Source organism: Patagioenas fasciata, chromosome 9, assembly GCF_037038585.1.
Source record: "Patagioenas fasciata isolate bPatFas1 chromosome 9, bPatFas1.hap1, whole genome shotgun sequence".
Lineage (NCBI taxonomy): Eukaryota > Metazoa > Chordata > Aves > Columbiformes > Columbidae > Patagioenas > Patagioenas fasciata.
Window position 1 is genome coordinate 15,945,253 of NC_092528.1, and position 13,837 is coordinate 15,959,089.

Here is a 13,837-nt window from a genome sequence, read left to right on the forward strand (position 1 = left end):
CGCAGGGGCCTGTCCAGTGCTGTAGCAAAGGAAAGAGTTACTAAATAAAACCAACCAAATAGCAGAACATCAGGCACAAGAAGGTCCTCCATCACGGCAGCATTTCCTAGGACCAGATTATTCATTAAGATTTCCAAATTATTAATTAAACTGTATTTGGAATAGGTAACTTATTTTTTCTTTTAAATAGAGGTACTCTCAGGTGCATTTCTGTTGTGCCGCTGATCCATAGGAGCCACTTTGCGCAGCCCAGGCTTCCAGTATGAATCAAAACCTGCCACTGCAGTGCTAGCAGGATTCCAGCTACTGGAATCTAGGAGAGCAAGGCCCAAAACTTATAATGCATGTTTTTTTTCTTTAACTTCTCTTCCTTAGCTGTCTTTTGTCAAGATGCATTTACCTTTCTACTGCCTCATCAAACTCTTATTTACTCATTTTTTGGCTCTACAATTTTAACAATTTTTAACATTATGAAAGCATTGACCTCAAGGTGCTTAGTAAGTTTGCATTTAAATAAGAGCCCACTAATTTCTATTGCTCCATTTGGTTGGTACAGCCCACATACAACATTCATTAAGCCTTGCCTGGAAACTTAACAGACAACCCAAAATTTTGGCAAATTTTGCTGCAATAATTTACCATATGACCATTCTCAGCAGTTCCTCCTGTATACCTGCTAGAATTTACCGCTCTCCTTGATGTCAACAAATAGAACCACATACAGTGACATCAGTTAATCTAGCATGCCAGCTTTGTGGGTGATTTTAGGTAGTGATGGGATGTTTCTCAGGCAGTTCCACTCTTGATAAATCATGCCACCCTCACACAGCAAACTGTCATAGCAACACAGCTGTTCTTGTGGCTCCCCAGAGAACTATCAGGCTGAAAAATAACATGGGGGAAAGAGCTTCAATCAGATTAATTTCTTGATATGGTTCATAACGTGGCTATACAAACAATTTGGTACGATCCAATGGAAACTAACAATAAGAGACTGGATAAGCCAGCATTTTTCCCAGAAAATTACCCATCAAAACTGTGCCCACATCCACGAGGTTTTGCACTGTGTCTGGGGCATGAGTGCTCCTTCCTTTCTGCCAGCTCTGCGACAGAAGTAACCTTTGACAGAGAATGAGGTGGACTTTAGGACAATCAAGTTTTAAGCCAAGAAGTTATCTACCAAAGCAAGTGACATGAAAACCGGTGTACTTATTCAGTTAAATGTTTAGTTGCCCGTGCTTTTAACCCATCCTAAGTAATATCTGTATTTGGAGATATGCAATGTGTATATATGAGATAATGTCCATCATCCTCTGGTGTTTCTTAAGGAATTATGATGTGGACTAAAAATAACAGACAACTATGAACAACTTTGAGGAAATAAGAGATTAAGTCCTATTTCTGTGTATATATATGTGTGTGGATACATGTGATGAGCAGTCATTTGTACCTACAAAATCCAGGGCTGAACAGCTCTTTAAAGGAACATTGATTTCAAAGTCTGGAAATTCACAGGAAAAAAAATCTAGAAATAAAGAGAGGAAAATGGTCATCAATGAAGCTTATGTAGAAGAACAAGAGAAAGGATATATTAGAGGCTAGAGGAATTATAAAGCACTTAAAAACTATTGTTTCAATAAGATCTGAGGACTTAAAAAGGGAATTAAAAAAAAAGAAAGCAGGAGGAAGGAAACAGAAAAAATTTAAACACAGAAAAGTCTAGAAAAAGAACTAATCATCTCAGTACAGGCTCAGTAAACTCAGAGGTTCCAGCAGCCTGCACTACTCTCCACTTACCCTGCTGGGTTAGATTTCAATAACTGACAAAGCATTTCAGCTCTTTCAAAGAAATATGTACAGAAAGAAACATCAAGAGCTAATAGTAAATGTCACATTCTATCCCAAATTAGTACTAAATCTAAAACATACATCACTTACTCTGAAATAGATCACTTACTTGCACTGGAATCGCCATTCTTGCTTCACTCCATACTCTCAACGTGCTAAAAGTCGATGACAGGCTTTAATTGCTATTGTTAGTTGCACAGAAATTACATTTTGGCTTTTGATTGCCAGCTTTTGTCTTTCTTGCAATTACAGAAAAAACAGGACTGAGGGTGATTATTAACTTTCATGAAGCACTGCAGACACAGTAACTCTTACTGACCAAGTTTTACCGAAAAACACTTTATCTTGTCTTTTCAAATAACAGGAATCAGGTTTACTGTTTGCACTTGATGGCATCACAACTCCTTCTGTTCTCTTTACTTGTATTGTCTTTCAAAGCAGAAATGAAACAGGAACTTGTAAATTACAGAAAAATAACAGTAAATACCCCATCAAAAATTGGCAGCAATAAGGAACTGTTGTTGGAACCACAGATTGTTTTGTTAATAAACAACAGCTACTTACCTCATGATATCCAATTCTTCAAAATATGTATCAGTTACAATCTCAATATTCATGGATCCTCATGCACCTGAATTTGGATTCTTTTGGCCAAGAGTGTGTATTCAGACTGCCCTTATGCCCTTGGTGTCACTGTGTCCCCTTTCCAGAGACAGAAAGAGAAGAACATAACTGTCTCTCAGTAGTAAGGAAGGCTGATTATGGAATACATATGGAGGTCACATCTCAAATAAAAAGAATAAAGAGATCTCTTACTGTAAGTAACCATTCCTTCTTTGAGATTCCTCACTCTCAGGGGTCATCTATATAGTAGTTCAGATGAACTAAACTAAAGTGAACAGAGGTCACTTAATTTTGAAGTAATTCCTTTTCTTAATTTGTTTCAGGGGATGAGGAAATCTAATCACAAAGTGTAATTTGCCATTCGCCTCGTAAAGAAATTCAAACACATTACACTGGTTTTAGTGCAGTTTGTCATTACGCTTCACTCAGAAGCCTCCTTACAAATGAGGTAACTATTCTTGCTCTGGCAAGAATCTCAGCACAATGTTTTGCTCCAGGTGCAGAAAAAGGGCATCAATATTTCCATGCACGCACAGCTCCTCCTGCTTTTCAGCCATCAGCTGGTTTTGGACCTTGTTAAGAACCACTACGAATGAACTTGCTGGAAAATAATCTTACTGCCTGTTCTATAGCTTTTTTTTTCCCCTCCTTAAATATGTAACGGGTGACAGAAGCCAAAGACATTTTGGAAGATCAGTATCTAGTTAAATGCTTTTAATGGCAAGGTGACCAACAGCCTTTTTAACAAATTTTGTATCTATAACTGAGGAGTAGTTGAAAGCCGTCAAGAAACAGCTCAGAGATGGGCAGTTGCTGCTTCCGAGAATCACCGAAATTTGGCTTAATGAGATTTAATTTATATCTTAAAATCTTGGTTTGGAGCGTACAGAGGTTCCCATGTAGTATGTGGTAATAAAACAGTGAAAATAAGTAATGTTTCTTGTTTCATTATTTAATCCAAGCAGACACAGACACAGTTTATAAAATTATTCTATCGCATTAAAGTTTTATATAGCGTTTAACTTTCATGAATGTTTTTCCTTCAGTGTATCATATATTCATATTTTAAAATATCTTTGCACAGTCCTTTGTGCAACTACATGCTAAAAATCTGTAAATGCACACTTAACACTAAACAGCACAAAAAATACATTCTGTATCCATTCATATGCAAATTTTAAACATTTCACTTGGCAGATAAACAATGGAAAGTTATTTTAAAAAAATCAGAAACTACAAAAATGCACACATAAAAGTCTTCCCTTTTGGATTTTTAGTAAAATACTGCTCTGTATAAGATCTAATGAAAAACCTCCAGTGCTTACAAAATACTTTATATCTATGAGAAAAACAAATGCTTAAATTTATATCTGTATGAATTAAACATAATCATCTTGTTGAAGTATAAAACTGAAATAACAGGGGGCATGGCATAGGTCAATGCAGATGTCACATCTACTGGGACATGTAAAACTGTAATTAACTGGGCACCAGGCAGTCAGTAGCAGAGAATATTTAAAATTAAAAACCAGGGACTAATACAATAGGCAGTAGCTACAGAAGAAAGTGTTTAACCAGCTGTATATACTAAATATAGCAATTCTTCTTGAAGAGGGAGAGGAAGTCTTAGTCTGCAGTAATTAATAATAAAAATTGCTGTGTTTAATGGTGTTAAGAGCATAGTGTCCTTCATAACTTTGTTCCTAAAAAAATCTGCATAAATTGGCTATCCAGATATGTCAAAATTATGTGATGCAAGAATCTAACATCATCTCATCTCCATCACAGGGATTTCTAAACGGATCTTTTCTCTGATGATCAGATAATTCATATAGGATATAGGGGACGAACATCTGTGTCTCATAACTACATTTCACATAAACACTTTCAAAATATTTGCCTGTCAGCATTGTGTCAGTCTCATGTTGCTTATAGCAATAAACCACAAAAACGCACAACTTTCCCTTCCCAGAATACGGCTTCAAACCTTCTTGAGACTAGATGGCTCTGAAGAGAACAAAACCAACGTATTTGAAGACTATATAGACAGGTTCGTGATACTAAGTAAAATGAAATAAAATTTCTTAACCTTGTTTTTACTTTTCTGACCTTTTTAGAGGGCTTGCTGTTAGCCTTCAGATAGTGTTTGAAGCAACAACTGTTTTGGAAAAATCAATGTAGAAAAATCCTATAACATAGTAACTATGTGAAACTTGGTACTACACCAAGAAATGGAGGCAAAGTCTACAGACTTGCAGATTCAACATGAAACCTGTTTGGAGACAACCAAATTAATCACTAAAGTATGCTTTATGTCTAAGCTTTTCAGGCCTTAGAGGAAAACTATTTCTTCTGGAACAAATTAGAATAAAGAAGAAAACAAATTTAATCGACATCAGTAAACAGGACCAATTGAGGTTTCAAATTTTCTTGTAGACTGAAGATTTCTTATTAATGTCAATAAAAATGGTACATGTGGGTTAAAAATAGTACAGGGACCTTTGAGCCTTCTTTTTTTCCTATATGAACCAAGAATGATGGAGTTACTTCCTTTACAACATAGCTGCCTCCAAAAAGACAAGTCAACTTTCTGTCTGAATATTCTTACAGAATCAGCAATCACAGTTCCTGATAATTTTATTTTGCTACATGGAACTTCTATCACAAAACTAAAAAGTAAATATTAAAAGACACTAGCAACAAAAAAATAACCTACCATAGAGAAGGTTTCAGGGTGCAGACTGTTAGCAGGAGAAATGGACTCCAAGTAAATAAACGTAACTTTGACAGCCATATTACACAAAAGGACATGTTTAAACTCTGGCCACTTTTATAATTTAGAAAAAAAAAAAAATCACCATATCACTAGCTTTTAAGGAGGCTATGCAGATCTGTAGCATATATCTGTGTTATTTTATCATCAGAAAACAATGAAATTAATAATGCTGCTAGATTAAAAAACTTAAATGTACTTTACCGAAGAGGTCTCTACTTTGCAATTTTTTTTCTTTCATTCAATACATCCTATAAATTAATCTCCTGGAACAGATTCTGCATCAGCAACCACTTTTTGCCACTCTACTACTAGAGATACAATAATATCTATATTTTGAAAGCTGTAAAGTTGTTGTCCTCTGGTAGAAAACCTAGCAGTTCCTAGTTAAAATTAATTTGGCAGTTCCACTGTAGTTAAGTTTTAGTCAGACCAATTCAACTCAGAAGGACCTGGAGAGCCAATATAAAAGCTGCATTTAAATAGTCTTTCCTTTCTGTCTCATCACACTATTTAAAAATAAGCGGGAACACAAAATGTCACACTAAGCAATGTTAGATGCCCAACTTATTACTGCTCCATATCCCTCCCCAAAAGCACAGCAATTCTGAATTAAGGTTGCCACTGTTATTGCTGCTTACCCGGTACAGTCCGTAAGCCACTGTTTAAGAAACCTAGGCACAACGGATGGCATGGGAACCTTAACTCAGCATTTCCTGGCTTTTGCTGATTTAAATCAAAATAATTAATTTTAACATAATTTTTATAGTTTTCATAACAAACTGAAAATAATAGCAAATAAAATGTTTTTCATTCTATATTATACTTAAAGTGGCTGGTCTTTTTAATAGAGCTTTCTGATTTTTTTAAATGGTAGAACATAACAGTGGGGGAAGAGTTAAAGATAAAATACACCTAGCTACCATATTTATTCTGAAGATTTTGGTGCGCCAAAATTGACAGCCAGCTTTCTTGGCTTTCGCTTGCTGGAAGTGTTTGGTGTTGATTTGTTATGAGGAACGCTTGGAGTAGCCACATTGTCTTGAAATGAAACAGTGGATTGAGCAGCTTGAGGAGATTTTAAAGGAGCTGAAGAACTATCTCGCTGAATGTGGTCAGAAGACACTGGCTGTTCATTCTTTAGTGGTGCAGCTTGAGGGGAACTCTGAAACTCCTTGAGCTCAAAGTTTTTCTTGCTAGCAGCCCTTTTTTTAGTTACCTTTAAATTAAATAAATATTATTTAACAGAATGCATTCTCAAAAACCTGTAAATATTCCACTTTTATAAAACATGCATACAATTTTTTACAATAATTTTCTAATACTAAATAGCGCTTCACAGTGGGGGTGTTGCATTTATCCCATAGGCACATTTTTTACAAAACTAGAATACGAAGACAAACCTGCCAATCTTACCTGCAGAGGTATAAACTGGTTGTGAGAACCGACTGGTATAGCTCCCCCAAGAGACACATTTCCTGCATAAGCGCCAGGATAATAATGTTTAGGCACCGGAGTTCCCCAGGACACTGGGCCAAACACGTGAGATGATGGAGGCATTATATTAGCTGTGAAAATAAGTAACTTTTAGCTCTTTTTTGCTCAAAAAGAGGATACCAACTCCCCAACACTCCAAACGTACCCCAGCCACATTTGTCTGCATGCTGTTTCTCTTTCCAAGAAAGCCTCATATTCTTCTTACTTGAAAATGGGTAAGTATTTACTTATCATCAAAAAAGTCCCAGAAAAGCTGTTACAGAATTACACCTAGATGACAGCAGAGTTGACAGCACTATGTCGTGGCAGCTGCATTTTATAGCGCACATAACTTGGGATCTTCGCACCCTTAGCTCAAGCCAACAATATGGAAACCCTCGGGAACGGAGATGCAGCAGCTGCTGTATGGGTTACTAGGATGCTACAGTGGTGCTGGCTCACTAATTACTAGCTGTGAACATTAGCTGTAGTAGAATGAAAAAAATAGATGGGAACCAGAAACGCCACCAGGATTTTTAGCAATTTTTGGGTGGTTACTTAAAACGCTAATGTTTGGCAGTGTTTCTCAGTGACAGTTGTTTACAAACAAATAAAACCACTAATGCATGGATAATCATTGGCTATACAGGGCAGGGGGAAATCCATGTAGAAAATCAAATAAGAGATTTTTTACAAATTCTGGACAGGACCTGTCAGCTTTGAACTATTGTTTTGAAGGAAAAAAAAAAAAACAAACAACAACAAGACACCAACACACACACACACAAAACCACAACCAAAAATCCCAACTAAGACTGAAAGGACAAATACATTCTTGAGGAAAAGAAACAGTTCTTTGTATTGAATTGATTTGCATATTGATGAGAAGAGGTTCATGAACTGTTTTCAAAGCAGTTCAGACATACAACTGCATACATGAAGAACAAAAATGGGGCTTTCCAGAAGGCATTAATTTTCATATAAAGAGCTATTAGAATTATAGGATATCATGACAATATCTGAAATTTGCACTCGTCAAATACTTACCAGGGGGTTGTGCAAATACAGGAGGAATGGATCCAGGTGGTACAGGAACTCCCAGCGGCTGATAATTTGGAAACACTGGGGGAGGTGGAGGCAAAGGGAAGTTTACTCCTATAGAACCCTAGGAAGAGGGAAAGGGAGGATTACAAACAGACATGATGCAATAGAGACAAAGATTTAAAAGACTCTCTGCATACTCACCAGACGCTGTAAAGCAAAAAGTGCAGCTTTCTCCTTTGCTTCAGCTTCAGAATGACACTGTGGTCCATGAACCAACAAACCATTTGATAATTTTATGTGACAAACTGTCATGGTCTAGAAAAATGAGGAAAGATTTTTGAGAGAATTTGTATTGCTGGCAAATTGAGATGAAATATTGAATTTGTTTGTTTTGAAAAAAGGTAACAAAAAGAGCAAAGGTTTATTTTTACATGGATTTCAGTGCCCAGACCAAATGTTTAATATAAGATAGTTGAAACAAAGTTGAGAACTTTAACTTCTGCAGAAAAAGGTTTTTACCTGTGGTGTTTTTAGGAAAGAGAAATCTGGCTGTGACATTCCAAGTAGAGAACAAATACGAGAAAGTTCAGAAACAGTAGACGGTGCAGGCTGTGGACAAGGGAAAGGGTGACCTCCTGTTTCCACTGTTGGTGTGTTCTGGGGGCCTCCAGTGCTGTGAGGCTTGTTCATATAAGCAGCTGACAAAAAAAAAAAAAAAGGAAGCGGTATCACAAACATTTGGTGCACTGAAAAGATAGAAACTTTGTTATTAGCAGAACAAAAAGGATTATTTGATTTTTTTCTGGCATTTTCATATCTGATTAACAAAAACCATGAAACTATATATAAAGAGATTTTTAGATCTAAATAAAGAAGCAGAACTGAAAAAGAGACATTTTATTACTATATCTTGAAAATAAGTACTATACTGTTAGCTATGTTCTAAAATGTCACTACAAGGTAAAACTCTGAACTATGAGCTGATGTCTAAACATACCCATTTTTTTTGTTTGTCTATATGGCAAGGGAGCTCCATGGCAATCCTGTCTACTAGGGGGAGCAGGAACATCATTTACTTGGGATTTCACTTCATTCTTTGTTTCCAGGTCAGATCCATCTATCTTCAAAATCTCTTTGAGCATCTGTGTTCCTTTCTTTAAAAATAAAAGAAACCATTCAGATAACAATACCTTCTTACTTAATTCTGAATTCTTAATTGGTAACAAAATCTGAATCCTTGTCTTCCTGTCAGCTACATTTTATCAAAGCACAGACAACAACATCTCAGCACAAACAAATGTGTTTGTTAATTTTCTTGGAGAACAGCTAATCAAACCTCATCAGTGTTTAAAAGCCAGTATGAGGTTTCATGGAGTTTCTTTAAATAGAAGCACTGATGCTAAGATAGCAGACACTGCAACGTAATGATTACTGCAGTATACAAACCATAGCAAATGATTGTGGTGACAGATGTTCTTCATTTGTAGCTCTTGCTTCCTTGGAATAAGTCTGCACTTCATTTTCTTTGGAAATTTTCAAAGAAGCTAGAAGACTTTCAAGTTCATTGCCCTTCTTAAAACAAATTAAAAAAAAAAAAAAAGTACATCAACTTAGCACATTACAAGCAGATGCAAAAGGAAGGGTATATTAGTTTGAGATTAATTCAATCCGCATTCAGGATAGTTTTAGCTTAGGCAAATCAGAGTCTGCTCAGAGTGTGAACAGATATCCACAGAACACATCGAGTTTTTCATACTAAGAAGATGGAAATATCGATCAGCAGAGAACTGATTTAAAGTATGATCAAGGTTATACTGGTTTGCCTTGTGTCTGTTATGAATTTGCACACAAGTGACCAGGAATAATTGGAACAGAAGAGCACAAGAAATTCAACAATCTATATCCTACCTTTCCACCTGTACAGGGACCATCAACTGCTGCTTTCTGACTTGCAGGCATGTTGGGACTTTCATTCCTCTTCAGAAGTTTGACATTGTACTTATTCCCACCTGCAAAATTCTGAAATAAACTGCAGCATTTATTATTGAATACTAATACTCCATTGCTCATTATAAAACAATCATATTAGAAATGTATCTGCCAATAGCTTTCAGAAGTTAATATTCTTAGAAGATTTCAGCTTACTGAAAGCCCAGCATTTGTGTCCTGCCATTACAGCATAGCTTGTAGAGTCTGAGGGGAATAGGAAAATCATTTGGTATCATCATTATACATCTTAAGCACTTTCTCTCATTTACTGTCTATAGAAGTCTCTAGAGAAAAAAAATCCTCCAAAATAAAATTTACCTAGTAAAAGAATCAACTAATATGCCAGTTAAAGAGAAATCTGTAAAATGATGCATCAGATTAGAGTAAGGGAAAAGAAAAAAAATATATATATTTACTCAGTACAGAAGAAATTACCTGTTTGTTTGATACTTTGTTATGTGGCTGATTTTCACCTCTTGTGACTTTGGAATCTTCTTTAACTACAAGAGAACACAATCTTTTGAAATGCTTTAAAAAAACCTTAATAATAATCAAGACTCGAAAAAAATTCACAGCTCCATACAAGCACACAACATTGAATTAATTTGATGGTTGCATCTAGTGTGTAACTCATACTTCATTTGCTGTTGTATGCTTTTCTTGTAGGATAAAATGAAATATATGCAATTAGAGATCTAATTTTATATTCTATAAATATGATCATAAGCAAATTTTCAAAGCCAAGTTGTGGGGTTATTTTGTTTTGGTTTCATATCAGATGGGTGGAAAGGCAACATAATGCATAACAGCTTGATTAAAAGGTTCAGGATTAAGTGTGGAATAACCTAATAGGCACACCGTGGACATTATTTGACAATAACAAATGCAATGTAGTGTTTATATAGATACTCTGTCAATAACTACAAAAATCTCAATAGGCATTTCAATGAAGATCAGATAAAGCAGGTAGCCCTCCTAAACAAAGTTTCTAATGATAGTACTTACATTTTTTATATGGCTCCTGTTTTCTTTGCTGACCTTTAAAGCTGCCATCGTTGAATCCTGGCTTATAGAACTGACTGCCAGTTCCCAGCTTGATTTCCTGAGGTAGAACTGCACCCTAGAATTTCAAGCATCAAACCTTAACCAGAAAACCAGGTATCATTTACATCATAGTTCAATATAATTAACTTTTTCCAGAGCTACAGGTAGCCTGTGTAAGAACACTTTCATCCAGAGGATTTTTTTGTAACAGTTACTAGAAACCTTTTTCTCATGTAACCAACTGACGTATAAAATTAAGTATCTTCATATTTTGAACCCAGGAACCTGTTTACATACTAACCTTCTCATGCGCGTTTTGCTGAATGTGGTGAGACTTCCCAGAACTCTGCAATGATTGCCATATGCTGCAGAATTCATCTTCTTGCTTACTCTGTGCCTGACAAAATAAGAAACAACACCCCCCAACAAACTCAGCAGCTATAAACTCAACTTTGGAACAGCTCGTCATATACAAAGACATTCTGAAAATTGTCAAGTTTAACAGTGCTCATATGACAGAAATTTTCATGCTGACACACGGGATATTATACTCATTCAAGAACTGCGACAAGTTCTGCTCTAGTCTGTATCTGGACTAAAAACATCTGATGTACTAAAACACTGCTCTCTCTTCATCATGAGAAAAGGAAACCTACTTTAAACAGGGGGCCAAAATAACTGTTGAGACACTTGGGTCCAATACTAAATGAACCAGAATACTCACTTTATTTTTCTGATTGCCACTCAGAAATGATCCTTTCTGGGGTGAGTTAGAGTTGCCCTGATTTTCAGCCCTGAGATTGTAATGCTGTCTTCCATTCAGTTGCTAAATCGTAGAGAGAAAAAAAAAAAATCAGAAGTGTTTCACTGCCTTAGATTTTCTTTTGAAAAGCAGTTTTTCTTGTATCGACTTAGAAAACATGAGACCGTTCTTCTCAAACACACCTACAGCAACATGAAGTTACTCATTACGCTAATTTCCTTTGAAGAAGTCACTTTATAAAAAAATAACATTTAATTAAACCAATGAGAGTCCCAATTCACCTGTAATTTTTCCTCCTTTACTATATTTTCAAACAAAGGAAATAATAACTGAGAAGCAAAATTGACACGGAAATCACGCCTTCTCTTTCTGCGCATGGACGATTGTGGCCTACAGGGAGCATTACTTGGAGCAGAGCTTTAAGGAAATAATTGCATCTCTGATCAAACAATTCATTGACACCAAATGTGGTGTCACTGCTCTGAACTAAATATTTGTCTCTTGGAAATGCAACTGGAGCTACTCAAAGCAAAACAACTTTCAATAAGGAACCTGAGGCCCCTTTATTACTGGATTAATTAGTTTCTCCGAGATAAGGATTATCCTACTTTGCACCAAAGAAGATAACAATCATGATCATAATTCAGCTTCTAGTGAAAAACATTTTTGTACAAACAAAAGAAAAGTCTTACTTGAGTAGGAACAAAAAGAGAGCGAGGAGAATGGTTGAGGCCTCCCAGATGCACCTTTTGTGAGCACACAGATGACTGATCAGATGCATATGAACTGTAGTTATTTGCAGCTGGCTGAGGTTTAACTATGGCCGTCAGTTTTTGATTCCCCATTTCTGACCGACTACCATGAGACAGGTTAATTAAGGCACTTGATGGCAGACGATAACCTCTGGCAGGTGAGCATCTTAAGAAAAGTGAATTACACAGTTATTTCATGTAGTTTAATTGCTCACATTTCAACATATCTGACTTAACAACACTGTTGCCCCTATGGCAGGAGAAAATGACTCAAGTTTGAACAGCAGAGGCTGAAAACTGTATCCAATACTGAAATCTAGTACCTTTACACACAATGTTAACCCCAATTGTGCTCTCCTTTGGTCTCCAGCCATCAAAACCAGAAAACAGCAGTAATTACTACTACTCTGAGTTTATATTGTGCCTTTCAGTGCTGAGCTCAAAGAAATTTTGAAGATGGGTGAATTGTTACAGCACAATTCTGCAGTAAATATTTATGTAAAAAATTAAGAACCTGAGATGAACACTGAAGCCAGTAGCAGAATTGCAAATGGAAATTAGGCAGCATTTAGTGAGTTTTTTCCTTTATCATTCTGAACACTGAAGATTATCTGTGTTACATGTTCTTGCAAGGGATAGCATTGTGTTATGCCTGCTGAATGCAGGGAACAGGTAAGATTCTCCTCTAATTTCTGTCATAAAAAACTTAATGTATATAAGGACAACAGTGAAATGAAGCCTGTTGGGTAAATTAGTGCACTTTGAAGTTTACCTGCTTACTTAAATATAGAAGAGTTATCATACTTTTTAAAACAAAGGCATTAACCATGCTTGCACCTCCTGATAAGCAGTTTAGGTTTTTAATGGTGGTTACAATTTAGTGCCTAAGTATCAATTATTGATAGTTTAGAGTCCCTCCTTCAAAGGAGCAGATGTTGACTATTTTTTTCAATCCATAGGTTAAAAAACATACTGATAACCTGTTTTCTACATATTTGATTTAGAAAGAGATTTGGATCTAGTGCTTTACTCTGCTGGTTCATATTTGCTTTCTACAAACCAGTAGCTTCTAAATATGTAAAAAAGCCTAAAGAGCATTTCCAAAATATAACATGCTTCATAAAAATCACCCCTACTCAAAGAAAAAAACCACACAAAAGAAATAAAAACTGTTGAGAAACAGTTTTAAAAAGAGGCATTAAAAATACTTCACCAAACCAATAGTAACAATTTCATGCCATCTATACCAGTAGCATGAAATCACTATGAAACGCCCTGCACAAACCTTATAGTTAGGCCTCCAAGGAATTCTTCATCAAACAAAACTTCAAAGAGCACATCTGTTTCTCTACTGGCTGTAGAAAACAAAGTAAAATACCATCCTATGTATGTAATAGTAGCTGTTTTCAACTACATTATATAAATATCTATATTAGTCATGCAATAAATAATGAAAAGACCAAATCCTAACTCATTAGCAACAACAACGAAATTATTATTCCTTAAATGAGTAATTTCATTAAC

The 13,837-nt window shown here is 35.8% G+C and overlaps 1 protein-coding gene across 7 annotated transcripts in view; it reads right to left on the minus strand.

Moving 5' to 3' along the window:
* Positions 1-1,441: 1,441 nt before the first annotated feature.
* Positions 1,442-13,837, minus strand: part of XRN1 (5'-3' exoribonuclease 1) — a 36,560-nt gene continuing 24,164 nt past the window's right edge. Inside the window, exons 30-45 of one of the 7 annotated variants that reach the window (XR_011740497.1) lie at positions 13,599-13,668; positions 12,254-12,479; positions 11,523-11,624; positions 11,100-11,195; positions 10,760-10,874; positions 10,190-10,254; positions 9,674-9,784; positions 9,212-9,337; positions 8,763-8,919; positions 8,285-8,463; positions 7,967-8,080; positions 7,769-7,886; positions 6,662-6,813; positions 2,413-2,580; positions 1,958-2,003; positions 1,442-1,525 (exon numbers count right to left, since the gene is read on the minus strand). Coding sequence is in view for 4 of the 7 variants with exons in the window: in XM_065844401.2 (XP_065700473.1) it covers positions 6,174-6,464; positions 6,662-6,813; positions 7,769-7,886; positions 7,967-8,080; positions 8,285-8,463; positions 8,763-8,919; positions 9,212-9,337; positions 9,674-9,784; positions 10,190-10,254; positions 10,760-10,874; positions 11,100-11,195; positions 11,523-11,624; positions 12,254-12,479; positions 13,599-13,668 (1,922 nt within the window). In the remaining 3 variants the exon portion in view is untranslated. Of the gene's footprint in view, positions 1,526-1,957; positions 2,004-2,175; positions 2,581-3,403; positions 6,465-6,661; positions 6,814-7,768; positions 7,887-7,966; positions 8,081-8,284; positions 8,464-8,762; positions 8,920-9,211; positions 9,338-9,673; positions 9,785-10,189; positions 10,255-10,759; positions 10,875-11,099; positions 11,196-11,522; positions 11,625-12,253; positions 12,480-13,598; positions 13,669-13,837 lie in introns of those variants that run through there. The other 6 variants (XR_011740498.1, XR_011740499.1, XM_071812521.1 and 3 more) reach the window with 6 other exon arrangements.